Source organism: Oryctolagus cuniculus, chromosome 20, assembly GCF_051225735.1.
Source record: "Oryctolagus cuniculus isolate XC-2025 breed Fujian yellow rabbit chromosome 20, ASM5122573v1, whole genome shotgun sequence".
NCBI lineage: Eukaryota > Metazoa > Chordata > Mammalia > Lagomorpha > Leporidae > Oryctolagus > Oryctolagus cuniculus.
The window spans coordinates 15,465,528-15,492,276 of record NC_142886.1 but is presented as its reverse complement, the minus strand read 5'-3'; the positions used below and the strand labels follow the sequence as shown (position 1 = coordinate 15,492,276).

At 53.7% G+C, this 26,749-nt stretch overlaps 1 protein-coding gene across 8 annotated transcripts; it reads left to right on the top strand.

Moving 5' to 3' along the window:
- The first annotated feature begins 2,385 nt into the window (after positions 1–2,385).
- MAX (MYC associated transcriptional regulator X) lies at positions 2,386–26,749 on the top strand. Of its 8 annotated transcripts, XR_001795371.4 has the most exons (6): positions 2,386–2,627; positions 3,325–3,351; positions 10,328–10,435; positions 24,005–24,128; positions 24,526–24,610; positions 25,244–26,749. XR_001795371.4 is itself a non-coding variant. In XM_002719526.6 (5 exons), the coding sequence occupies exons 1-5, from the start codon at positions 2,592–2,594 to the stop codon at positions 25,429–25,431; spliced, it is 483 nt and encodes a 160-aa protein (XP_002719572.1). In that variant the 5' UTR covers positions 2,386–2,591; the 3' UTR covers positions 25,432–26,749. The 8 variants fall into 8 exon arrangements, 6 of the variants coding, with proteins under 6 accessions (XP_002719572.1, XP_002719571.1, XP_089178621.1 ...); XR_011384832.2 differs by lacking the exon at positions 3,325–3,351; XM_002719526.6 differs by lacking the exon at positions 24,526–24,610.

Genomic DNA, 26,749 nt, shown 5'->3' with positions numbered 1-26,749 from the left:
TGGGAGCAGGGGCCCAAGCACTCAGGCCATCTTTCTCTGCCCTTCCAGGTGCATTAGCAGGGAGCTCCATAGGAAGTGGAACAGCTGGGACTAGAACCAGCGCTGATATGGGAGGGTGGCGGAGCAGGCAGTGGCTGGACCCTGCTGTGCCGCAGGGGTCATTTTTAACTTGTGGACAGAATGGTCCTCTAGTGTTTTTCACTTTGCAGACACCCATGGACTGTGGGCTATAATAATCAATTAACCCTAACTTCTAGTATCTTGTTAATTAGCTCATCCAAGAGCGACCCATGCCTGTTTTCCTCAGAACCCATCAGCTACCAGCTCTTACCACATGAAGTCTGCTTGTGTCTGTCTGCCCAAGTTCACATGAAAGGAACACAACCAGACAAAAGCACTTAGAAAAACTCAATTCATCTGCAAAGATGTGCAGACTTTGGGACCCAGCTCTTTGGCAGAGTTGGCTTAGCCAGCGGAGCCAGCGTCCCATATGGGTGCCGGTTCGGGTCCCAGATGCTCCACCTCCAATCCAACTCCCTGCTGATAGCCTGGGAAGGCATTGGAAGATGGCCCAAGTGTTTGGGCCCCTGCTCCCACCTTGGAGACCAGAAGCAGCTCCCGGCTGCTGGTGTCTGATCAGCTTAGCTCTGCCATTGCGATCATTTTGGGAGTGAACCAGTGGATGGAAGACCTCTCACTCTGTCTCTCCCTATTAGTAAAATGGCGGCAGTCTTATCTACGGCCCGACCTATACCCCGGACACAATTCTAGGCTCTAGCCCTCCACGCCATTGCTGGAAGCCAGGTGACCCTGTGGCCCAACCATCGGTGTCAGCTCCACCCCCATCCTAACAGGATTTGTTGCTCCTACTTCCCTGCCCACCGCCTTCCCCCCAGCCTGTTCCTGAACACGTGGCTCTTTCTCACTGTCTTTTGTTCTCTCTCTTTTCATTCTTTTCCCTTTCCCTCCGGTCTGTGGGGTTTACCCCACCAATAAACCCTTTGCCTTACTCCGGTGTTTGGTGTTTTGTGGCGGCCTCTCTGTAACTCTGCCTCTCAAATAAAGAAAAATAAATCTTAAAAAAAAAGGAAAAAAAAAAAAAGATGTGCAGGCTTCACCAGCAGTGAGAACTATTTAGAGGGACAGAATGGAAAGGGGCGTTCATGCACATCTACATCCAATGTCTTCAGCATGGATGCCACAAAGGTTGTGTGTCCCGTCTCCAGATTCCTGCTTTCAAAAGTCAGGGGTAAAATGGTTCCTCATGTGGACAGCCGGAAGTCAGGGGAAAAGTCCAAGATTTCGCTTATTTTGGAGATCGGACATAAGGGCGGAAAATGTCTTTGTTGCTGTTTTGTTTTTCCTTCCTGTGTGCACTCTGAAATGGCAGCCGCGCAGCGTGGACTTCTGCTTGCCAGCTGGGAGTTGCATGAATGCAGGGGACATGATGGCATCCCCTTCGGCACCTGTTAGGTGCCAGTGAACACTGGAGAAGCAGATCTGTAAAAATGATTTCAAACGGAGAGGCAGCTGCGCCAGTCTTCCAGTCTGCAATTTTTAGCCGCGGTGCTCCGGGCCGGGGCACTCTGCAGACCGCCCGAGCTACGCCGGACCCGGAAGGCGCTTTCACTTCCAGGTACCCCGGCTGCCGGGGGTGGGCTCCGTGGTCCTGGGAGCCTCACGTGCGCCGTGCGGACCGACACTGCCCGCTAAAGGGACGCAAGCCTCTGCGGCTAGGAGAGGTCCCTCGGCGAGGGCGGTCGCGGTGCCCGTGCCGTCACACCACCCCACACCTGCCATCACCACCTCCACGGTTCCCGAGGGTCCGCGTGGGCAGCCAGAGCTGCGCCCCCTGGTCTGCCGCGGCAGGTTACGCCCCAGGGCGCAAAGCGGCGCGACTCCAGCATCCAGGAGACAAAGTAAAACCAATTGCACCAAAGAGAGGCAGCGCTATTTATGCGGCCGGCTTTTCCCCCAGGGCCTCCACCCTGTCCCCCGGGCCCGGCGCCCAGAGCGCAGACGGTGCCCGGCTCCGGAGCCCCAGCTCCCTCCACGTGTCCTGTCTTCCCAGCAGCCTCCTCTGCCGCCTCGGGAGGAAAACCTCCTGACAACTCGCGGTCTGCGGACTACGTCTCCCAGAAGGCGCCGCGCCGCCTCTCTCTCCGCCCTCCTCCGCGGGACACGCAGGCGCCCTGAGCTCCGTCCGCAAGCCGGCCTGGCGTCGACGGGCTGCAGTGCTTCCTGGGATTTGTAGTTCTTTGGGCTCTCGCCGGGCCGTCAGTCCCAAGGACGAGAACTACAAGACTCGGCTGCCCCAGCGTGCCGAGTCCGATCACGTGGCAGGGGGCCGACCGGGCGTGCGTGCCGCCGTTGATCCGGTGCTGCAGTGAGGAGGTGGTTCTCGCCCGTGTTGTGTGTGTGTGCGTGTGTGGGGGTGTGTGTGTGTGAGTGAGTGAGAGAGCGAGTGAGTGAGTGAGTGAGTGTGTGTGTGGGGGCACTTGGCTGCTTGTTGTCGGTGACTTCCCCCTCCCCTCCACCCTTCCCCCTTCCCGCCGCCGCCGCTGCAGTGGCCGCTCCCTGGGCCGTAGGAAATGAGCGATAACGATGACATCGAGGTGGAGAGCGACGTGAGTCCCGGGGCTTCTTCCTTCCCGTGCGGGTTGTCAGGCGGGGACAGCGGCCAGGGCTCTCAGCGGGGCGACGGCGGGAGGGGGCCGGGCCGCAGCCGCCGCCTCCTCCTCCTCCTCCTCCTCCTCCTCCCCCCCTTTCCCCTCCCCGGCCGGGACCGCCTCGGTCGCGCTCCCGGCTCGCTCCCCTCGGGGCTGCCGGGCTGGAGGTGGGGGAGAGGACACGCGGCCTCTGGGACCCCCGGCCCGTTCTCCTGCCGCCACCCTAGCCAGCTGAGGCTCCGTGGGACAGGGCTGGGGTGCGACCGGGATCTCATTGTCCGGATCCTGGGGTCGGCGATCCCCTCCTCCCGGGACCCGCGGATCCTGGGGGGTGCGGGGGGTGCGGCAGAGCGGAGAGGGGTTGGGAGTGTCCCGGCGGCCCGAGCTGGGTCCGAGGGGAGGAGACGGTGCTCGGGAACCCCTCTGGCCCGGGTCGGATCCCGGAAAGAGGGGCGGCGCTCGGGACCCCCTGCCCGGCTACTGGATCCCGCTGGGGGAGGGTGGGGGCGTGGGGCGGGGAGGGAGGGGTGAAGGGCTGACTCCCCCCCCCCCACCCGCCGCTTCCTCCGCCGCCGGCATTTTCTTTCTTATTATTGAGTGTGAAGTGTAAAAATAACTTCTATATTTTCTATTTTTTTTTTCTCTCTTATTCCAGGAAGAGCAACCGAGGTTTCAATCTGCGGTACGTCTCCTACTCTCCATTTCGTTTTCATTTCCGTTCAGTTCTAGTCCTTTCTGGGGTCAGAGAGAACCAGAGATTGTTCTAATACTTTTAATAATGTAGTAAACCCTCCTGTTGCCCGCTAAGGTGAGGTGGGGCCTGAATCCGGGGTGCCGGGGGGTGGGGAGGGAGAGCTGCGAATCCCATAATTCCAGATTCTCAGGTGACTGAGTGCTGAGTGAAGCCAAGACGTGGAATGGCCTGTAGTTTCCACACGGGCTTGCAGCTCCTGCCGTGCGAGTGGGGAATGAGGACAGCCTTTGGAGGCAGATAGTGGCTGGCGTCGCTCCAGGGCCAAGGAGCTGGGAGGCTGAGTTAGGCAGCAGGCGGTGTTGAACCCTAGCCACATAGCTGGGTCCGGCTGAAGCCACATGCAGTAATGGCCCCTAACCGGGAGTCATGGGGCTGGCAGGCCGAGGTGTTGTAGCACCAACGGCAGACCAGCCGGGGCGGGCGGGCGGGCCGTGGCACCAGCCTGACCTGCGGCTCCTTGTGGGCGGCCCCTGTCCCAGTTGAAGGAGAGGGGGATAGAGAATGGTGAGAGCGGCTGAAGACAGCGCTGGGGAAAGGTGATGGAGGCGGTCACCGGTGTTCTCGCGGTGGCTCCCACGTTCTGATGCCAGTGTGCTCGGGCGTGCTCCTGTGCACTCCCACTCGGAGCTCTTGTCTTTGGAGCGGTGCTGCGGGCGTGTGTGGCTAGATCAGAGAAAGCAGAGGAGAGATGCGGAGTAAATCCGCACTGGAGCGGGCAAGAAGAGCGAAGCGTGGCAGAGGCTGTGCTGGTCGTCAGCTAGGAGCCGGGAGCTGTGGGGTGCCCCAGGCAGTGGGGAGCTGAGAGTCCAGGGGAGGGAAGAGGTGGGGCCTGGGCTCCTGGGGGACACAGGCCTCCCAAAGAGGCAGGCGCTCCTCCGCCCCAGTGGGTGGGTATGTGGGAGGAGCACCCGCTGTTGCCAGATCTTCCTGTTGTGAAGGAAATAGTGGAAATCCACAACTTGTATATGACTTTTGTGATTTTCAAAAGAATGTGTGGACCAGCTGTGTGCAGGCTTGGTAGAGTTTGCAGGATGCCGCGGTAGACCCCTGGTGTAGGAATTTAGTAACCACAAAGGCAAGCTCTCTGCATTGTCCCTGTGCGTCATCAGAGCACGCCAAGGTGGCACGGGTTGTCCAAGAGAGACCATTAGGAAAGCTGGCCTGAGAGCTGATGTTTCCACTGAACTCCCAGCGTGCACTTGCTCCTGGCCAGCAGTCGTGAATATTTGCTGTGCTTTATTTCTCTTTGAAGTCATGATGCACACTCGTATTCACCCATGGATGTGAAAATTGAATTCCCTCTTCCCGTTGCTGTTGTCCTCACTAATGTGGCAGCGGAGCCCAGTGTGCCTGCAGCATTGTTTGCCGACCTCTGGCTCAGGGCTGGACCGGGGTTGGTCAGTCAGGTGTCAGTCGCTGCAGAATCCGCCCTGTGCATTTGCATTCCGATGGCTTCCCGGTGAGAGGAAGGTTCTTTTGTGCATGAAATTTTGGCTCACGGTTTTTGGAAGCTTCCTGCTTTTCCAAATGTTCATCCCCGTGGATTCATGTAAATTTGTTGATTAGATTATTAGAGTAGTTCCTCTCCTAGAGGGCGACTCTCATTGTTTTGTCCAGATGTTTTCAGTTTGCTGTTAAGGTGCCTACTTCCCCCCCGTTGATTTTGGGGAGAAGGCAAGGGAAGCAGTTTTGACCCTGTGGTATGAACTTGACACATCTGCTTGTTGGATTTTTAAATGTGAGGCAGAAGATCACGAGCAGCATGGAGACAGAAAGCAAATGCATCTTCCGACGGCCCAGACCACCTGCGCGTGTGCAGGGTGAAAAGGGGTTTTTTGTTTCCTCTGTGAATGCATCTGTTTGCTGAGATTTAGTATAAATAAAAATATTGGCAAAAAATTATGGGGAAAACTGTTTGTAAGTTTTGCCTTAAAAAAACGTTCAAAGGAAAAAGACAAAAAACTGAACAACTCCGTGTTAAGGACTCCAGAGAGTTTTTTCGAAGTTATTTGGAAAAGGTTCTGGGGGCCCTAAGCCATGAAGAGCCAGCCACGGACGGGCTCTGGTGCCGTTCCGGTGTCTGAGCCGTGCTCGGAGAGAAGTGCAGGGGGCAGCAGGCACGGAGCGAGGCAGCCGGGCTGGCTGGAAGAGAAAGTGAAACTGATGTGACGACTGTTTTTTTCAGTTGCCTCTGTGCGAGGGAAAACAGCTTGTCCCGTGGCCAGGAAGCTTGGTGCAAGGAAGCCACGGCCAACAGTGTTCTCCTTTACTGAACCCCAACCCGTTGCTGAACCCTGCTGGGCAGATTTTTAGTTTGCGTTTGGAGGGAAAAAGGCTGTGTCTTCAAGGATACATTTCTGGAATGGGTCTATTTAGTGCAAGGGAGTGTTTTTGCTTGCTTTCTGCTTGGCGAATGTCTCTGCGCGAGAGTGGCAGTGGAAGTGGCGTGGCGTGGTGTGGCGTGGCGTGGCGGCCGAGCGTGTGCTCCGTGTGGTGTTCTCCGTGGCCGCTGACTGGCCAGCCCTCACTGCTTTCCTGGTAGGGCTGTAAAAGCAGCTGTGCGGGGTGTCCCTTCTGAGCCCTGCTGGTAGGAAATGTGTTTGACTTCTCAGAGCTCTGGGCATCCTCAGGAATCGCAGTGTATCCCGAAGGGAATCGGCCTGGTGGCCGCCGAGTTGGAATGCGCCCAGGAGCGCCCGCCGGGCGCCTGACTCAGTGGCGAGCACCAGTGCTGCCCGGGGCCTGTGCTCTCCCTCCGCTCAGTGCTGCCGGGCTTGGGGCCCGAGCGCACTGCTGGTTTCAGAGTGGAAGGTGTTCTTCCATTTAAAGAGTCTGTTGTCAGGATGCCAGTGATGCTGCACTGGCGGGTCCGGGAATCCAGCTTGACTTTCTCACTCCGATTTCCTGACCGAGGGATCCTGCCCCGGCTGGCTCTGCTGCGGTGCCGTGTTTGGATGGCACCGTTGCCAAGTGATGGGAAAACCTCGAAAACAGACGGCTCGCTTCGGATGATGCTGGGAAATGGATCCCAGGCAGGAGTGGTGTTAGGAAACTGAAATCCACACGTTCCCGTTGGGGCCTTGGTGGGCTTGTCCCGTCCCGGCCGCCCGTTGTTCCGTGTTAATGGGAGTGAACAGTCTTAAGCTGCTCCCGCATTCGGTTGTCTTTATCCTGTCTGGCGTGCATGTCTCAGAAGTAATGGATAACTCTCTGCTGAGGAGAATGTTGGGGCCGTGTATTTTTAATGTCCTTAAGTGTTTAAAAATAATAGCTTGATGAAAATCAAAGCATTAGCTCTCTTTGCTGTAGAATGCAGCCTGCCAGTGTCTTAAGAGCCGTGAGCAGCTAGTCGGTGGGCAACTGTCGGTTCCCCGAATGCTGAGAAGCTTGTCCCTGTCGGCCAGGTCGGCCGGCGTTGTCCTGGGGAACTCGTGCATCCCTTGGGTAATGCTGCGTCCTGCAGTAGCAGGAGGGGAGGCTGCCGGCTGATGCCTCGAGGGAGGGTGCGTCCTCTGGGCAGTATGTTGGGAGGAAATAGTTTTTAAAGATTTTCCTCAATTTTGAACAGCTCTCCTTAGCTTGGATGACCTCCTGCCAGATTAGCAACTTCTGGGCTAACAAACTAATGTTTGCCTTCAACGTCCAGCAACGCTTTAGGAAGCAGGTGCTTGTTAGTGTCAAAGATGGACAAATTGTAGGTGAGGACTTTTTTATTCTGGCTGCCAGGGTGGAAACTTTGGTAGAAGGAGAGCTGAGGTCGAACAGAAACCTTGGCAGAGATGTCAAAGCTGGAAGTGATTTGGTGCCGTGCTTCCGGCTGCGCATCTGTGGGCCACTCTCTGGGTAGCTGCGAGCCGGGATGCCCCGAAGGGAGGGTTTCCGCAGTAGTAACCGCAGATCAGCGCTCGCAGAGCAGGCAGAGTCCTGCCACGGCTCCTGTGGGCTCCGGAGGGGCCTGCTCTGTGGCCCAAGGATACCTCGGTTGTTTAATTAATTCCACAAGGGCACGTTCAGTACCAGCCGTTTTTGTTATCAACCATCTTTCTTAGTACAGGCAAGAGAAAGCTGCCTCATTGGAGTTTTTGTGTTCAAGACACAAATTATTTGCGCCCCACACCCTCTACCTCCTTCAAATGGTTTTGATTTCGTGGGAGGATCTCAGATGCCTTGTCCCGGGAGCCCTCCCAGTTTTTCTTTCTCGGCTCTGAAATCTTGGCCCTTTGAGCAAGGGCTGGCAGCAGGTGAAGACAGTTAGGAGGGTGCGGGAGGGAGGGGCAGCGTTATCAGGCTGCATGGACCTGTGGTTTGGAAATGTTTCCCAAAGAGCATTTGCAGCCTGTGTAAGTGGAGTTTTCTAGTCTCCTGTGCTCCTCCAAGCCGCCAGCGATAGTATTTATTTAGGTCCGAGTTGCCCGGGTTCCCTGTTTGTTCTGCAGGTTTTTACCTTGTTCTTAACAGTGAGGCTTGGGGAGCAGAAAAGTCCCTCCTTGCCATTGTCTCTTAAGGGCTTCAAAACTGACCCTGCTTCCGGTGCACAGCAGCTCAGAGGACAGAGCAGTAGGGGCTGGCCTAAGATTCCACTCTTCTGGTGGTTGAACTGGTCCTGGAACCACACAGAAACCCCATCCACTGCTTGGAGAACAGCAGTCCCCAGCCCAGGCCTTCCACCAGGCAGTGGGCCGCTGCCTTCCCTTGTTGAGCCAACTTCTCAAACTTGGCTGGCTCCCCAGATGAGAAGCCAAGATTTCTGCTAATGGTCCACAGCCAAGTTCACTTACAATCCTCTAACCAAAAGACTTGTTGTCCATTTGAGTCCTTTCAGAGCCCAGTGAATGTGAGGGGGGGTGCCCTGCCTGGAGGATTTTGGTGTCAGATTATACTTAGCTCCGCCCCTCTAGTTCAGGCCCACGTGAAAAACCAAGCACAACTTGGTTCTAGCCTGTTTGAGATTTGTAGGGCTCTCCCAGAAGGAAAGCAGACAATTAGAATTTTATTTGTATCAACAAGAGGGATTGTGGGTAACTCTGATGCACACTGCTTCTGTGCACAGCTTCTAAGCTGGGAGAAGGGCCAGGAATTGGAGCGATTTAGTTGACAGGAGTATCTTGGGCTACTGCTGGAGACCAAAGCTGGGTGATTAATTTGCATGTAAATAGGCCGTGTTGGGGGGCTGTATTAGCAAACACTGGAGCAGCAGACACATGTAAATACCCCTTAGCCTTCTGCACTCCTTAGGTGTAGGCCCAGCCCAGCTTATCTCTGCACAGATAACTGGAGGGAACAGTAAGTTAGCTGGGGACTAGCCACTCCAGTGTGTGGAATTCCTTCAGGCTCTTCTCTACAGCTGTGAAAGGCACCTGCTGTTCTCTTGCTCGGATGTTGTGTAATGTAGTGTCTCCCTCTATATTTAGGTGATCTGCTTTTCCAATTTTTATTTCCCCCCCGTTTCTCTGTAATACTCTATTTGTCGCTGTAGTTCAGTAAGCATTCATTTTACAGTGAGTTTAGATTTATGAGATTAGGACAGCTCTGGAAGTGCTCCCAACCTCTGCCCCCCCACCCCGCCAGCACAAGTGGCACTGGAGGGGGGCCATGGCTGTGCCGGGAGCCACAGGTCTGGTTCAGCAGAGCTGAGGTGAGGTGTTGTGCTTGCGAGACCGCAGCTGCTGCCGGTCGGCGCTCCCTCCGCAGTGACTCAGACTTGTAGGATTAGATAATGGGAGAACTTCAGATCCTTCCATTCCCCCAGTCCTTGTGTGTGGCGTAGATTTCTGTACGTCGTGTCTAGTACAGGGATTCATTTGAGATGGCATTAGTCTTGTGCTAAGGCAAGCTGTTTGTTCTGGTTACTTCCCTTTCAGAATCGCTGGGCTCTGTGTGGGTAGGTGGAAGCCCCGCAGGTCAGCTCAGGCAGCCTTGTGTTCAGGGTGAGCGCTCAGCCTGTCTCTGCCGTAATTCCCTGGAGTAGGTGTCGCGATGTCCTTGCTGCGGGTTAAGTAGTGACTGACTGGGGGAGATGCCCTTGTGACGGGGACCTGCTGAAGCTCTGCGGCCGCCCCGGGAGCCTGTGCTGTTGGCCGCTCTGCGCCTCTGCTCCGGGTCGTTGGCAGGCTTCTCCCTTGCCAGCTGATGGTTCTTTGTAGTTCCGAGCAGGACAGGTGAAAGACTGGGTGTTTAGATAGCGCTAAATGAGCCCAGGTGCCTGAGGGACTTTGTTCGGGGCCTGTGGATGTCAGCAGGTCTGCCCATTCAGAGCTGCCTGTCTGGCCCAGCCTGTGTGAGGGGAAGCCCTCGGCGGGGTCGCACCTCTGACGTCCTTTAGGAAAGGGGCGCTCCGAATGCAGCTGGCAGCTGTCGGTACCTGTGGATGATCTCACTCGTGCATCGGGGTTTTCTAGAGGTTTCGTTTCTGTCGTGTGATGTGATGAGAGCTGCTTAAACCTAGTGCCTTCTGGTGGGCTGGCGAGCGGACCGGAGCCTCCGGTGACGGCTCCCCGTGGAAAGTAGCCTTGCACTAGTGACCTGAGCCCCTGGGGCACCCCCTTCCCGGGGGTCTCTTGCAGTGGGGTGACCGCATCTTAGACAGGGGCCCGCTGGAGGGGGAGGGGCACGGACGTTGCAGCGAGTCTCACTTCGCCCCCACCAATAACTTCGATTTCACTTATGCATGAGCTGGATGCATCGCGCTACTTTGGATGTTCCTGTCACAAGCCTTGCTCACCCCTTTCTCCCCCTGCAGCAGAGCCTAATTCTGGAGACTCCTAACTGCTGTCCTCGACAAGTCCGGCCTGGTCCACTCGCCTGGACAGCGCTGACATCCAACACTCCCAGGCCGTACCCAGCCCACCTTGTACCGAGGCAGAGGAGGGGCATCCCTAACGTGTTCTTTCTCCCATTCTTCCAGGCTGACAAACGGGCTCATCACAATGCACTGGAACGGAAACGCAGGGACCACATCAAAGACAGCTTCCACAGTTTGCGGGACTCCGTCCCGTCACTCCAAGGAGAGAAGGTGAGCTGACGGAGAAAACCGGGCACTGCCAGCTGGCAGCTTGTGGGGCTGAGCAGGGCGCTCACGGATCTGGGAGGAATTGGAGTCGGGGGTATCCGCGTGCCAGTGCTGTCCCTATTTTTTGATTCTTCAGAGGATCATCGCACATCCTACTTGTTGTGTTTTTTGTTTTTTGTTTTTTTACCCTTAGCAAAGCAAAATAGGTCAGATACAGTGGAGCTGTTTGTAAGACAAAGGTTGGAGTTGTCTTTCAAAATTCATATTATCTGTAATAAATTCCTCTGGCAGTTGCTATAAGCAGACGCTGTGCTATATAGAACAGCCTGGAGTTCGTTTGGGGTAACACCAAAGATCCTAGGCCAGTGACTCCCTAGACCACCACAAGAACTTCTTTCCTGTGATTCCAAGTTAGTTCTTACTGTATGTGAACGCTTCCAGGAATGTTCGGACCCGTCTGGGCACCCAGCAGCTGTTGTTTACGAGGTGTGTCGAAGAGCATTTTAAGTTTTGAGAAGAGATTGGAAAAATAAACACGTTCCTGTGAGACAAAGGAAAAAAATAACCTCTCTTCACACACATATGCACCCTCCCCCCGCTGGTGACCTTCCAGAAGCTAGCGTTTTCCCTGGAGGGGTCGGCACCAGCTGTTCCTACATTGGAAAAACAAAATTAGAACCTTTGGGTTAGGGTCACTCCTTGGAATTTGGAGCAAACATCTGTTTGCACGGTTAGTTCCCTCCTTGATACAGAGTGTGGCTGTCTTCTCTTTGCAGCAGTTGGAGCAAGTGAATTAAGTAACAAACTGGGCAGAAGACCTGTGGTTTTTGGTGCAGTGATCCACTGTTGAAAGAAAACAGCTCTTTCATTGAGAGCCAGCTTTGCTCTTCCTGGGCTGGCTCTGCAGTGGGCGTCCTGGGTTTGTTTGGTTATCCAAGATCAAATTCAGAAACATAATTTCCTTCTGTTGGTGCTGTCACTCTGGCGAGTCCTGTGCTTCATGCTTTAAGATGGCGTCTTTCCCTGTAGCTGAAGAATGGGGTAGGTCTGACTTGGATGAAAAACACAACAGGTCATATGAGTCCCTAATATTGTGCAACCAGGATCTGCCATGGGTAAGCCTCCCTAGCGTGGACCTGCGAACCAACGTACTCACCTGGAGTGGCAGCATTCCTGGGGGTACAACACTGAGCGCCACAGGAAGTCTGGGAGAGACCCGCCCTTTTAGTCACTCACTCACCTTTGTAGCACCTGCAGAAGGTTCTCTCCTGCGTGTCTGAGCCGTCGGTGGTGCTTCTTCCTGTTCCGCAGTGTCAGCTCGGATCGCTTTGGTGATTGATGAGCCACGTTGGGGGCGCCTCCTTCTCCTGGGTCTCACACCGAGGCAGGAGGGGCGCTCAGGCAGTGTCTGAAGGGGTGAGCTGTGAATCACCCAGCTCAGAATCTGCGGACTCAGCCTCTCTGGGCCAGCCTGGGAGTCTGTCTGTGTAGGGAGCAGTCAGGTGATTCTTAGGCATTCGTTAGGTTGAGAACAACTGGAGAGGTGAGTCATCGTGCTGCAACTACACCTCTTCCTCATCCAGCCCACTTGACGTTCCAGAACATTCTTCCTAAGCCCTTGGAGTCACATCACCCTGCAGCCTAGCTGCTGAGTCCTTTCTCCAGGGCAGCTGAAGGTTTGAATGTGACAACACTGCAGACAGAACGGTTTGTCGCATGTTGGCCCATTTATCCGTTCCGCGGGTATTTACTGAGCATCTGCTGCATGCCAAGCAGACAAAAGCAGCTCTTACTCTGATTAGAAAATAAAGTGCTAACTACGAGTGTCGGATAGAACTTCAACAGGGAAGCGTGGGTTATGACTTTCATTGGGGCACACGAGAGCACTCCCTGGCAAGGTGACATGCAGGCGGATTTGAAGGAAGGAGCTCTAGGGCTGGGGATGAGCGTTTCAGGTAGCACGTGTGACAGCCAGAGGCAGGAACCGGGCGCATCCCTGGGCCAGCCGAGGAAACCACCGAGAGGCCAAGGTGGACACGGTGGGGAGAGTGGGAGGGTAGAAGCCAGAGATGCCGGTAGGTGAGTTACAGGACTGAGGGAGCTGAGCGCTTAGGGGAACAGAGTTCTCCAGAGCCCTTCAACAAAGCCCAGTTTGAGAATTTACCAGGTGCTACTCTGATTTCAGAATCCTGCTGTCGGGCTGTGTGACACAGAGTGGGTAGAAGAGATGGCTGTTAGCTCTAGACAACCCAGCCCCTTCCCGTCTAAAGAGCGTGGCCTTCCTGTTTCTCTGGCCATCAGCGTTGCTGCACAGGTGCACCGAGTCTGAGAGTCTTGGCCTGGCAGACTTCTGAGTTTCACGCAGTGTTGCAATCTTTTTAAAATGTGGTATTTGAACCAAAGGAAATTGGCTCATTCTTGATTTAGATTGCAGTAAATATGATTGTGACATTATGTAAATATTCATGAAATGATTCACTGTGTGAGTTTTAGGGAGTTTAGATGAAGTTCATGAAGGCAAAGCCTTGGATTTGAACATCTGTGTGTCGTAGATTGACTTCGCACAGCGTTTGGATTGGTTGTCATACGTGTCTCAAGCCTTTCTGTGTTTTTAGAGACATCACTTCTGATTGATTAGGCTCCTGACAGGAATAGGGGACACGTGTGTAAAAGTGTCGAGCTTGGAGTGCAGAGCCCAAACTCCATGTGTTTTTTGTTGTCTGTTTTTTTTTTTTTTAACTTTTATTTAATGAATATAATTTCTAAAGTACAGCTTATGGATTACAATGGCTTCCCCCAACTTCCCTCCCAGTGTTGCCTGTGTTTCTACTGTGAATTAAACATTAGAAAGATTGGGCACCTTTTGCTTATATTAAAAAAAATCAGCAGTAACAGCCATCAGTAGTCATCGGAGGAAGAGTCAGTCCACACTGGCAGTCCGTGAATGTTTGTGCTGTCACTGGGCGGTCACTACTCAGCTGCTGGCACTGGCAGGAGAAGAGACTGCGCCAGGGCCCTGGTTCCCGGCTATAGCGGGACAGGGACTGGCCCCAGGACTCCTGTTGCCATGTCCTGTCTTTCTGCCACACTATCAGGACAGACTGTTTTAAAGCAGGGGTGGGGGGATGGGGAACCTTTTTTCTTCCAAGGGTCATTTGGATATTTTCAACATTTGCAGGCCACACAAAATTATCAACTTAAAAATTAGCCTGCTATAGATTATTAAATCTCGAGTCCAAATGATTTCATGGATCTTATGTGGCACAGGGGCCGGATGTTCCCCTACACCTTGTTTTAAAGGAACCTTGCTTAAAAACTTCTGACTTGTCATTATTTTGGTAGCTTCCCCTGGACGGAGCCATTAATCTTGCAGTGTGTCACCCTGGAGCTACCAGGGCAGGTGTAAGTGTCGCTGAGAGGCAGCACTGAAAATGGCTTCAAAAGTTTATCTGTTTTTTTCCTGAGTCTTCATAGCTGCTCTCAGGCCAAGAAAATAGACCACAATAGCTGGTGTGACCCATTTGGGTTTCACCGTAGGTTCCAGGGCTAGCAAAGGGACCCTTGCACTGACTTTGCTTCCATCTTTTGTGTTCTTGTAGTCTTTCAGCTGGACACGGAGCCCACTGGGAAATCTGGGGTGAAACTGGAACCATCAGCCGATCAGCCAGTGTCCCAGTGAGGGCGAGGTCGACCGTGGCCCATTTTTTTGTAGGGAGATGGTACTTTTCCTGACCAGAAGTTAGTCTTTGTTTTAAGGGTCCTTCGTGGGGTACTAGGGAGTGTTACTCCAGTGGGTTCTTGGCACTGAGCTCACTGTGTTCCTGCAGGAACAAGACCTGGTGGGCAGCTCGTCGGCTGGGCTTTCTGTGAGGGTGTGGTTCTGGCCTCCACCCCGTAAGTTAGCCCTCGTGCCTGCGGCAGAATGAGCATATGCAGTCACACTGTCGCCTTACCATGATTGCCGTTAGTCGCTTTTACCAGTGGTAGCCTCATAGTGGTTCATGGCGACTGCCCATCTTCTCGGTCTCTTCCTCAGTGTCTGTGTATCATATTTACTGCCCTGTCAGGCGGCTGTACTCTGGTTTCTCACTTCTGGCTGGAACTGTGCTGAAAAGAGAGAATCTAACCGCAAATGAAAATTTTTAAAAACTCCAGATTTCTTCTACTCAGCAAGAAGTTCAGAATTTCCTGATTGCAGTGCGAAGCTGCCAGACAGCGCGTCTGTCAGCTCTGTGACAGCCCCTGGCACATACATGGCCGGTCCTCGGCATGTGGTTGGGCACCGAGAGCCCGCGCGGGCTTGCTCAGGCCTTTTGAGAAAGTAGCAGCAGCCGGCACTGTGCGCTCACCTGTATAATTGAGACCCTCACGAGCGGCGTGCAGGGTTCAGAAGTGTAATGGGCGCTGTCTGCTCTGGGGGGTCTTGCTCTCTTGTTGAGAGAGGATTGCACCTAACAATTAATAATACAAGAGCATGCTGAGCCTGGAATAAGAGGTTTAGAACACTGAATAATGTCAGTTTCATTTTCTGTGAAGTCTGCTTCCCTTAACAGGTAGATGTTGAAACCAAATAGTTCCCTTACAGCAGAGAACATGGTGTTTCTTAAAGCCGACTACACTCAGAGCATTTACCCCACTATAGTTTTACGTTTTTTGTTGACTGTTTGATGACTGCCTGCCTGCCCCACCCCACAAGTGCCATGAAGGCGGGGGAAGTGTCTCCTTTTGGTCCTCCTTGCCCTCCGTGCCTGGTACAGTGTGATACACAGTGAGTAGTAACTGAAGGGAGGAAGTCCCGCCTTCCCTGGCCACGGAACTCTGGAAGAGGGCTCATTGCCATGGACACTGGAGGTGAGCCCTTCACCAGCAACACTGTTTATATCGTATCTGGGCTGCTAGAGGATTTTTTTTTTTTAAATCAAGTGTAAATGATAGCCCTAGCCATTTCTCATTAAGGTTATTATCTGGCCAGACTCCAGCTTGGGCAGTTATCTTACATTTTCTACACCTTAAATTGTTGCCCAAATCTCCCTTAAACTTGGGGCTCAGCAACTGTAATTTTTTTTGTTTTTTTAAAGATTTGTTTGTTTGAAAGGTACAGCAACAGAGCGGGAGACAGAGAAAGAGAGCTTCCATCTCCCAGTTCACTCACCAGTGGCCCACAGCTGCCAGGTCTGGGCCAGGCTGAAGTCAGGAGCTCTATCCTGGTCTCCCATGTCCGTGGCAGGGGCCCAGAGATTTGGGCCGTGATGACATGTGCTGCCATCCCAGGCACATGAGCAGGAAGCTAGATCAGAAGCGGAGCAGCCGGGCTTTGAACCGGCGCTTCAGCGTGGGGTGCCAGCCTCACAAGCAACAACAGCTTAATCTGCTGCGGCAAGATGGTGGCCCTTGTGAATGCTTCTATGGAATTCTTGGGGCCAGCACTATGGCATAGCGGGTAGTGCCGGCATCCCATATGGGCACCAGTTCGAGTCCCGGCTGCTCCACTTCTGATCCAGCTCTCTGCCATGGCCTGGGAAAGCAGTGGAAGATGGCCCAAGTCCTTGGGTCCCTGCACCTGCATGGGAGACCTGGAAGAAGCTCCTGGCTTCGGATCGGCGATCGGCACAGCTCTGGCCTTTGTGGCCAATTGGGGAGTGAATCAGCGGATGGAAGACATCTCTCTGCCTTTCCTTCTCTCTCATGTGCAACTCTGACTTTTTTAAACAAATAATTAGATCTTAAAAAAAAAAAAAATCCTCACACACTGTATTTGTGGTGCTGAAAAGCTCCAGGGGCTTTCATTCTCTAATAAGACACCCAGTCTGCCCACTCCTCCTCTGTCCGTTCTTTTTCCTTAAGGTCCAGTGTCCGCCTCTTCCCACTGCTGTCCATGGAAGAGAACCTCCTCCCGTCCAGCCGACTGCTGCCGGCTCCCCCACCAGTCTCCACCTCCTCACCTTCCCCACCCTAGCTGCCTCAGTACTTAGCTGCCCTTAGAGCCGAAGATCTCTGTCCCTTTAACGCCAGCGACTGTTTGTGGGCCCTCTCCTGTGTCTCCCCCGTTTCTGTGGCTATCTTATCCACAACTAAAGGGTGTGCTCTTCCCAGACACCCTGTCGGTCCTGCAGCAGTCCCAGAGAGCAGAGACGCTGGCCTAACAATTCAGCGCGTCTTGAGATCTGGACGGGGAGGGTCCGATGACTACTAGGCCTTCCCTTTAGTGGTTGGTTTTCTGTTTTACTCTAAGAAAGCGTACAGACTTGGAAGAAGAAAAACAAGGGCCCCTTTTCTCTAACACAGCTGCCACTTTCCTTTTATTCCTTAAGGTTCTGTGACAAGGACTGCCCCATTGAAATTTAATGTGAGTCACAAATATGTTTTAAATAGAATTTAATTTAAATACAATTAAACTTTCTAGTGGATACAGTAAAAAAGTGAAAAGTAATAGGTGAATTTATTTTAAGATATTTTATTTAACCTGATACTCAAAAATAAGTGACTTCATGTAATCAGTTTATTAAAACTTTTTAATGAGGAGTGGGCATTTGCCTGGCTATTAAAACACCTCTGGGATGCCCACATCCCACATTGGAATGCCTAGATTTAAGTCCCAGCTTCCTGCTAACGTGCACCTGGGGAGGCATCCACCAATGGCTCAGATAATTGGGTCGCTGTCACCCGTGTGGGATACAGAGACCCAGATGGAATTCCTGGCTTCTGGCTTTGGCCTGGTCCGTTGCAGGCATTTGGGGAGTAAACCAGTGGATGGGAGATAACCTCTGTCGTTCTCTCTCTACCTTTCAAAATAAATACTTTAAAAAGAAAATTATGAGATTTTTTTTCTCTAAGATTTTTCTTGGACTACATCTTAACATGAAGTGTGTTTTATAATTGTGGCACATCAATTCAGCGCAGTCACATTTCAAGTGATTATTAGCCACGGGTAGTAGTGAGAATCTTTTTTTTTTTTTTTTTTTTTGACAGGCAGAGTTAGAGAGATTCAGAGAGAAAGGTCTTCCTTACGTTGGTTCACTCCCCCAAATGGCCGCTATGGCCAGTGCTGCGCCGATCCGAAGCCAGGAGCCAGGTGCTTCCTCCTGGTCTCCCATGAGGTGCAGGGCCAAGCACCTGGGCCATCCTCCACTGCCTTCCCGGGCCAGCAGAGAGCTGGCCTGGAAGAGAAGCAATCGGGACAGAACCGGCACCCTGACCAGGACTAGAATCCAGAGTGCTGGAACCGCAGGCGGAGGATTAGCCTAGTGAGCCTCGGTGCTGGCCGTGAGTATCATTTTGAATAAAGCAGCTAAAAGTAGACTCCTACCACCACCCCCCATTTTAATAGGACCGGAACCAGGCACCATCTTGAAGTGGATATCAGAAGAAACTGGCCTGCCTTTTTTTCCCTCTCTCAAAAGCTGTTAATGTTAAAGCCGTGGATTTGTTGGTGGAGTCAGAGAAGCAAGCACTAATGACATCTGTTTGCGTGTTCCTTCCTGGTCCCTTCACACGCGTGCTTTCCGTGGGTACAAGGGCACTGCTTTCACACGAGCCCGGGCTCCCCGCCCAGGTGACACAGTCTTCATAGTCATTCGGCATGTTTGTGTTAGTCTGGGTTGTGTCCAGTTTTTAAATTTTATAAATAATGTAGAATGAACTACTTGGAATGGCCACTCCGTGGAATAGAGTCCCGGGAGTTGGATTTCTGGGTTGGGCATATGAGCAAGATTTTTGCTGTGTGTTGGCAAAGTGCTTTCCAGGAGGATTGATTTTCATGTCTGTCCTCTTTTCTTACTTTTCGAGCAAATTCTAAAAGCTGGTCTTCGGGTCACATTTTCAGAGTATCAGTTTCACCTTCCTGGGGAAAACACGTTTTTCAAGGGGACAGCTAATTTAGTAGGCAGAACGTAGTGATTGCTTTTATATTTTGTTCATTACCTCTGACAGTAAGTGCTTTTCCACATGTTTGTTTGCTGGCTCTATTTCCTCTTTCAGGATCTGTGTGCTCTTGTCCTCTGAGGCCAGAGTTTGAGGAGGAAGTGCCACACCTTCATTTCAGGCTGCCAGAGACACAGGAGAAGGCGCACAGTCGGAAAAAGGATTTGCGCTGACCCTGAGATCTGCCCGCCCCCTGGCTTTCCTTAAGCGCCGTGCAGAAAGCCTCGAGATGGGTGCCTTTCCCAGTAATCACCAGAGTGCTCCTGCAGGGGCCAGAGGGCTCGGAGCAGCAGGCCTTCAGGGGCTCTTTGCGCTGGCTCTGCCCTCACGGCCTGCCAGCCTCCCTGGTTGGCGTTGGTGGTTTCCATTTTTGAATGAACTTGGTTAACGGAGACCCGGGTTATCGTGTACGACCCTTAGTTTTCGTTTCCAGGAGGTGGCTTATTCAGATGGGAATGTGTGCTGCCTTTGCCCCAGCCCAGCCTCTGCCTTCAAAGATACAGAAGTTGGGAAAGTTTCTGGAAATAGATAGATTCTCTTTGAAGTAACTTGGTGCAAAATAAAACAGGTGTCAGTTGGTGAGTTGGGCAGTAGTTCTGTTTTCCTTTCCCTGGGCATGGCGGTTTGGAGAGTAAGGCAGCTGTAACAGCAGCCCAGTAGGCTGGGTTTTTGACAGTAAAGAGGAAAAGTGATAAATAGAGCCAAGATCGTTATTTCTCAGGCCAGCATTAGAACCCTAGGGATGGCAGTGGTGCCCCGCTGTTAATCTAGTCCTGCTCTTTCCTGTCCCCACCCGCTAAAACAACATGGAGCTTACACAAATGCAAGTCACTGGGGCATGATTTCTGACTCCGCACCTGTTGCAACTCTTGCTTTCTGAATGACAGTTTTTTGAGAACCACTACGTTAGATGGGCTCCATCCTGCACATCAGTTCTGGCACCACCAGGGGCCTTAAAGTGTAGGGTTACGCATCTGGGATGGTTGCGTGCGTGGTTCGTCCTCCCCATCTTGGCCCAGGTTTGCTCCATCCTCTTCAGCTGTCCTGCCTCTCCGGGCTTCTCCCTCCATTTGATTCTTCTCTGCTAGGGCCTGTTTGCTTCTCATCCTCTTTTAAAGGAAAGACAGCCTTCTTCAATGCTGCCTTTTTTTTTTTTTTTTAAGATTTATTTATTTTATTTTATTTGAAAGTTAGAGTTACACACAGAGAGAAGGAGAGGCAGAGAGAGAGAGAGAGATAGGTCTTCCATCTGCTGGTTCACTCCCCAATTGGCTGTAACAGCCAGAGCTGAGCCGATCCGAAGCCAGGAGCTTCTTCCAGGTCTCATGCGGGTGCAGGGGCCCAAAGACTTGAGCCATCCTCCACTGCTTTCCCAGGCCATAGCAGAGAGCTGGATTGGAAGTGGAACAGCGGGTCTCAAACTGGTGCCCATATGGGGTACCGGCTCCCCAGGCCAGAGCGTTAACCCGCTGCGGCACAGCACTGGCCCCTCAATTGTGCTTTTTTATTTTTGTTTGACAGTCAGAGTGGACAGTGAGAGAGAGAGACAGAGAGAAAGGTCTTCCTTTTGCCGTTGGTTCACCTCCAATTGCCGCCGCGGCCTGTACGCTGCAGCCGATGCACCGCACTGATCCGAAGCCAGAAGCCAGGTGCTTCCTCCTGGTCTCCCATGGGGTGCAGGGCCCAAGGACCTGAGCCATCCTCCACTGCGCTCCCTGGCCACAGCAGAGAGCTGGCCTGGAAGAGGGGCAACCGGGACAGAATCTGGCGCCCCGACCGGGACTAGAACCCGGTGTGCCGGCGCCACAGGCAGAAGATTAGCCTAGTGAGCCGCAGCGCCAGCCTCAGTGCTGCTTTAATACAGCTCCTGTCTTACTTTCCACCCAATCATAAAGACTTTAGTCTTCCTCGTTATTTCACCTTCCACTGATTCTGGCAGCTTCGTGGAGACGGCGTCCTGCTGGGCTTCAGCGCTCACTCCTTCGGCGGGGTCCTCGCGGACGGCCCTGTAGGCGGGTCATTTCCCCTCCATGAAGTCACTGCCCCTGCAAGTCTGTTCACCTTTGTTCTAGAGCCTCCTGTGTTCTCGCTGTCTTGAGTGTGCCTCAGTCCTCATGTATAAGACAGTGCAGGTAATACACTGAAGGTCGTGGGAGGGTGCCCAGCACGTTGGAAGTACGCAGTGAGTGACAGCTGTCCCCTCATCCTCACTGTCTAGCGCTGTGTGCAGGCCTGGCTTTGGCGTAAGATCCGCAGGGCTGCCAGGTGTCCTCTGTGGCGACTCGCAGAGGTGAGGGAGGCTGAGCGCCACGGTGCGTTGCTTCTCGCTGCTTTCGGGGAAGACCGGGTCCCTTCAGCTGTGGTCTGGTCCGTCTCGGGGCCATGTCCAAATTGTTCTGGAGAGCCATTCCTGTTCAGAAAGGCAGAATCCGAGTTCGTGCCCTCAACTGTAAAATCTCGCCGGCGGGGGCAGGGGCGGAATTCAGCTCCCTGAGTTATGCCAGGCAGCGTCTTATCAGCGCACAGATTGACTGACCGAGTTCTCCTGGCCAGTCACACGCACGTGAAGACCGCCCGTGGACTCTGCGGACCGAGATCATTTCCAGAAAACAGAAACTGAAAGCCCAGTCCCGTTGCCTAGGCCGCGGCTTCTTGGCGTTTACTGTTCACCTGTTATAAACTCGTAAAGCAAGGGAGGCCCTGCCCAGGCCTGCACTTCGCCTGGTCAGCTGATCTGTGTGGTTGGGGAAGACGGGAGGAGGGGATGTTAGAGGAGCCTGGTATTTTCTGGTTTTAGCCTTTCACTTTTTCTCCCCGTGGCTGCACACAGTTGCAAATTTGAGGGAATGCTGTATATTGTGCTTCAATTATTTTTCTTGTTGAGTACCCCAAGAAGGGTAAAACAAAGTGAACTCTGAAGCATGCTTTTGGACCCCTGGAGGGGTCAGGGCACCCCAGGGGACCCGAGGCGCTCCGCATTCCGCAGGCCTCGGGCCAGCTTTACCCCCGCCCAGCTTGCTTCCCAAGGCGTCCTGTGTGCCGAGCATCTCTGCATTTTGTCTGAATCCAAAAACCTCCCTGAAGTCAAAACAGCAGTCACTCGTGGGATCCTCTTCTCTCTCGGCCTGTTTCACTGTGTTTCCTACTTACTTTTTACCTCCTGGTACTAATTTCCTGGTTTTCTGTAAAATATTTGAAGGAGAAACTGGTGCCACAAAGGCTGCCACTTAGTCTGGTCGCTCATTGAGAGTTATCACTGAACATTAGCAAGCACTGTCTGGTTTCAGAAATGTCGCCTTTCCTCCCCTCCCCCCCCACTCATGGGTAGTAAATAAGAGGCAGTGTTGTCTCCTGGGAACTGTTGGTTAAAAAGTAGCTTTAAAACAGGCAAAGTTAGAGGGAGATTGGGATGTAAATACGCATAGCAATTCCATCATTGATGGACAAGATAGAAGTTGGAGGGCTGGCCTGGGTCTCTGAGCCGTGGAGAGAAGTGCACCGGCGGTCACAGAACCCTTCCACGACAGAGGGTAGATCACACCTCTCCCCTGCGTTCCCAGACTTCCTCAGCACTCTGCCACCTACCATGAGTACCACACTGATCATTCCTTTTAAAAAAGCTCTGCTTGAAAGGCAGGGCATCAAAGAGGGGAGAGAGACAGATTTCCCATCTGTCTGTTCCCTACCCAAGTGGCCACAGTGGCCAGGGCCAGGCCAGGCCAAAACCGCCAGCCAGGAGCTGCATCCAAGTCTGCAGCATGGGTGGCAGGGGCCCACGCATGTGAGCCATCATCTGCTGCCCTCCCTGGCATGTTAGCATGGGAAGTGCGGCAGCCAGGATTTAAGCCGGTGCTCTGGTATGGGATGCTGCCATTGCGAGCAGTGGCTGGACCTGCTGTGCCACAGTGCTGGCCATAGCCACTTTCAGTTCTGTCCAGTATCCAGAAATGTGCGTGTTTTAATTAGTCTCTTCTAATTATGTGCTTTTTCTTTTCATTTTATCGCCTAATAATTAGACCCTAATCATGTCCCTTTTGCAGAAATGGGAAACATTGCTAGGCCTGCTCACTCCTCATCAAGCTGCACTACCCAGAGGCAGACAAGTACATCTGGCTCATCCCTCAGCCCACGCCCCTTGGAGTGGAATATGCTCCAGTTCCGAGCGACCTTTCCCACAAACCCCCCTTGTCTGATGCAGGTTCCTTGTTCCAGTGGGAGGGTGTCTGCAGCACAGAGGCCGACGGCTGGCACTCAGGGCCGGTCTCCCCGGCCAGGAGCCATCTTCCCCCGGCCTTTCTAATCTGTACTAGTCAGGTTACACCTGTCAGCACTGCCCTGTGATTTGTCTGTGTGGAGATAATATTTATCTCCTTAACTGGAGAGCGAGTAAGCCTCTGGACACAGGCCGTGATCCAGACCCGTCTCCCCACAGCGTCCGCCCAGCGCACTGCACAGCGCTCTCCCCAGATAAAGTGTTGATTAAATATGAACAGTCTCCTCTTGCGGAATTTGCCTTCCGGGTACCCTGAGGGGAGGGCCTGGTGAATAAGCCCCGCCTCTGATACCAGACCAGCCTGAGGTCTATAAATGGAAGTTGTTGGGGTGCAGTAGGTCCCCTCCCCCCAGGCTGTGTGCCCCACTGAAGGTTCTGGCTCTTAAGAACCCTTTGGGGTTGTGATGCAGAATTGTCGAGCACTGCCTGCCAGTACTAAGTTTTCCTCCCGCTCGGGGCGCCTGCCTGGAATGCTCTACCTCAGCTACTGGAACACCCTGCCTTGGGCTTCTGGGCTTTGTACCCTTCTGCCGGTCGGACTGGCTGGCTGCCTGGCCGTAAGGCACTCTGGTCACATGTGTGGCCTGCAGGGACTCCCCCAGACCGGTTTGACTTCCAGTGGCACAGTAACCCAACAGCCATTTTATTGACCTGTAACTCGCTCGCCGGATGGGTAGCGCCCAGGACAGTCTCGCCATTGCAGAGCCGTAGCTGCTTCCTGCAATGGCCCAGTCTCGTGCCTTCCTGTGCGGACAGTGAACACTGAGAGCTTCCATGATCTGCTCTTTAGCCAGGAAGGTGACACGGTGACACAGCGCCACAGCTGGGGATAGTTCACGACAGTCCAAGGTTTGGCTGCCGTTTAGGACGTTGGTGGAGAACCACACACCCCCAGGCCTGTCCTGAGCCAGCTCGCCCTGGCTCTGGCTCTGGCTCTCGGCTTTCTGCATGAGCTGCCTGTAAGCAGGCCCGAGCTAGGGTGGCCTGCTCTTGTTTTCAGACATGACCGAGCAACCGGAAGAACCGGAGGGGATAGGAGGAGGCCGGGTTCCGGAGTCGGGTGGACCCAAGTTTGGATCCAGGCTCTGCCACTGTGTAGCTGATGCTCTGAGTGAACCAGCACACTTCTCCAGGTCTTGGGTTCCTGCTGGAGCTACTTCTGAGCCTGTGCTTGTAATGTAAGCTCTGGGCAGCACCTGGCACCTGTCTGGCACAAGGAAGGCCCTGAGTAGCCATCAGTCTACCCCCTCAGCTTTGTCCCACCTCATCATCCGCTGGTCTCTGGCCGCCTGTGCCACTGTCACAGAAAGGCTTGGTTCCTTTACTGCCTGGACCCAGTCTTTATTTTGTCCCCTGTGCTTTTTCTCATATTGCAACAGGCGAGCCGGGCCCAAATCCTAGACAAAGCCACAGAGTATATCCAGTACATGCGAAGGAAAAACCACACACACCAGCAAGACATCGACGACCTCAAGCGGCAGAACGCTCTTCTGGAGCAGCAAGGTGAGCGCCAGGCCTGGGGGCTCCGGGCCGGTCCCGGAGCTGAGCTCTGAAGCAGCCTCGGCCCTGCTGTGGGAGCTGGGTAGCTGAGCAGTAGCGCTGAGAAGGGACCGAGCCGCCAGTGAGCAGACAGTGGGGGCTAGGGAGCTGGCTGCCTGCACATTCGGATCTCCCCGTCTTGGGGCTCAGGTGCTCACCTGCCGTAGGGGTCACACCTGGCATTGGGTGTGACAAGAGCTTGGAAGTCCTTGGAGTGGAATATGCTGTGTAAGTACCAGACTCCAGCTGTGCAGGGCCGGTGAGCCCTCCCCATCGTCACCACTAGTCCAGTCAGGGCGGCCTGTGGGCCAGGCCCGTGCTGTTCTCAAATGCTCACACCCGCCTTTTCCTACAACCACAGGGGAAAGCGAGAGCTGACCAAGGTCTTTGTTCCTGGGGAATTCACTTCTCTTCCTCCCTCATGGAAGATGCAAGTAAAAGGAAATGCAAGTAACCACTGGGCTAGAACACCTCACATAAAACACAGCACACTAAAGCAGATGGGCTGACCTGGCAGGCTGCAGGGCAGCGGGCGGCGTGAGCGGGTTGGTCCCAGGCAGAGCGGCTTGCACGTAGGGGCTGTGTGTCAGAAGGCCCAGGTACTTGGTGTGCATTGGTGAGCTCCTTCCAAGTGTCCAGCTTGTCCCTCCAAGTGGATCTTGTACAGGAGCGTGAAGCCGACACGTGTTCTTGGCTGAACAGCCTCAGGCCATCCTTTCCTGCTGTTGTGTGGCCCTCACCCTCTCGTGGAGGCCGGCGCGGCTGGGCCGGCTTCTCTGTCGTGGCACAGCTGACTCCCATGGGGAGCTCACACTCCCATCTTCCATGGCGGGACAGCGGCATCACAGGCCTCCTCTGCAGGCTTGGGAGGGCTGCAGAGTGGCCGTGTTGCTGGGCGCCCAGGTCCAGCTGGGAAAGGAGGGAGGGCAGCGGAGCGTGTGGGTGGAACAGCCACGAGCCACTGTGGGCCGTGGGGGCTGCCAAGCAAGCCCGTAGGAAGAACAGGCTGGACCCGGAGGCGGACGCCTGCTCGCCCTGCCCGCAGACGGCGGTAACGTGCTCCCTTGGTTGCCTTGTAGTCCGTGCACTGGAGAAGGCGAGGTCGAGTGCCCAACTGCAGACCAACTACCCCTCCTCAGACAGCAGCCTCTACACCAACGCCAAGGGCAGCGCCATCTCTGCCTTCGATGGCGGCTCGGACTCCAGCTCCGAGTCGGAACCGGAAGAGCCCCAAAACAGGAAGAAGCTCCGAGTGGAGGCCAGCTAAGCCGCGCGGGGCAGCCAGCAATACAAACTGTCGGCCTCCCCCTCGCCTCGCCTCGGCTCCTCCCGGTCATCGTTAGAGCCCTCACAACAATTTAAGAGACTCTATTTTTCTCTTTCTCTCTCTCTTTTTTTTTTTTGTTTTTTTTTTTAATTTTTATTTTTACGTAGAAGCTCTTGGACAACAGCTCGCGTCCTCCTTCCCCGTTCCCACTGTTTTTAAGAGATGTGTTCCCTTCAGGGATTCCCTGTCCCCACCAGGAGTTTTTAAACCAAAACAGCCCAACTTGGCAGCTTTTCCCTGGAGGACAGACGGCCGGCCGGCCCCCCGAGCACACGGCGGCCCACCCGCTGCGCCCGCCCGGCCGCTCCTCCTGGTCTCCCGCACCCGTGTTTGACAGACTTCGTGAATCTGTGAACTGCTCTCCAGCGAGAAGATGACCAATCTGGAATAATCAGAATGACGCCCCTCCTTTTTAAGGATTTTTTTTCTTGAAAAGTTATTTATCGCTCCTGTCGCAAAGACCAGATCCTGGGAGAAATTCGTGGCATATGAAAGTGGGACAGATTGGCAGCGCAGCTCTTCGGGCATCTATCACTGCTGCTTCTCTCACGAGCTGTGCAAGCCCGCGGTGCGGCCTGTGGGAGGCCCACGTGACAGTCTCGTGGTATGTATGGGAGACAGCAGCCGTGAAGCCGCCGCCACCAGCCAGTGGTGGGGGGCGGTTACTTGGGGGAGGGACAGGGAGGGCGGGTTGGGTGGGGTAGAGGTTTTGTATTGAGGGCCAGTGATGATGTTTTGATATTTATTTCCTGCTACTGAAATTTGAATCTGATTGTCCCTACTTCTGATGATGTCGGTATTGCAAAGCGACAGATTCATAAAGTAATGATCAAATCTTCCTTTCCGTGTGTATTTCTAAGATATAGAGCCAATTGATTTTTTTATGTAAATACCAAGAGCAATTTACCTGGTACTAAACCCGCACCCCAGTGCGGATCCCCCCGCCCTCCCGCAGCCCTGGCCCCACTCCCTTTCCTGCTGTCCAGGAACCTGTCTCCGCTGTGTGACCCGGCCCTGGTTCTGGCTGCGGTCAGCAGATCCCAGTGAAGGCGTTTGTGTGTTGAGGTCTCATTTCTTTGTCTTTTCCTACTCTGTTCCCGGCATTTGCTGATTTCTAGCGCATACTCTGTAGTCTGTCTGTGTTTGATTCCATTCCATGGAAATAAAAGTATGTTGTACATACTGCTCAAGAGTTGTCCTGCAAGATAAGGCTTCCCCCTTTACTATAAGACTATAAATAAAAACTTATTTTATCCTT

Coding starts and splice junctions, on each gene's coding strand:
- MAX (XM_002719526.6), top strand. CDS start 2,592: ATGAGCGATAACGATGACATCGAGGTGGAGAGCGAC. Junction 2,628..3,324: donor ACATCGAGGTGGAGAGCGAC/GTGAGTCCCGGG, acceptor CTCTTATTCCAG/GAAGAGCAACCGAGGTTTCA. Junction 10,436..24,004: donor CGTCACTCCAAGGAGAGAAG/GTGAGCTGACGG, acceptor ATATTGCAACAG/GCGAGCCGGGCCCAAATCCT.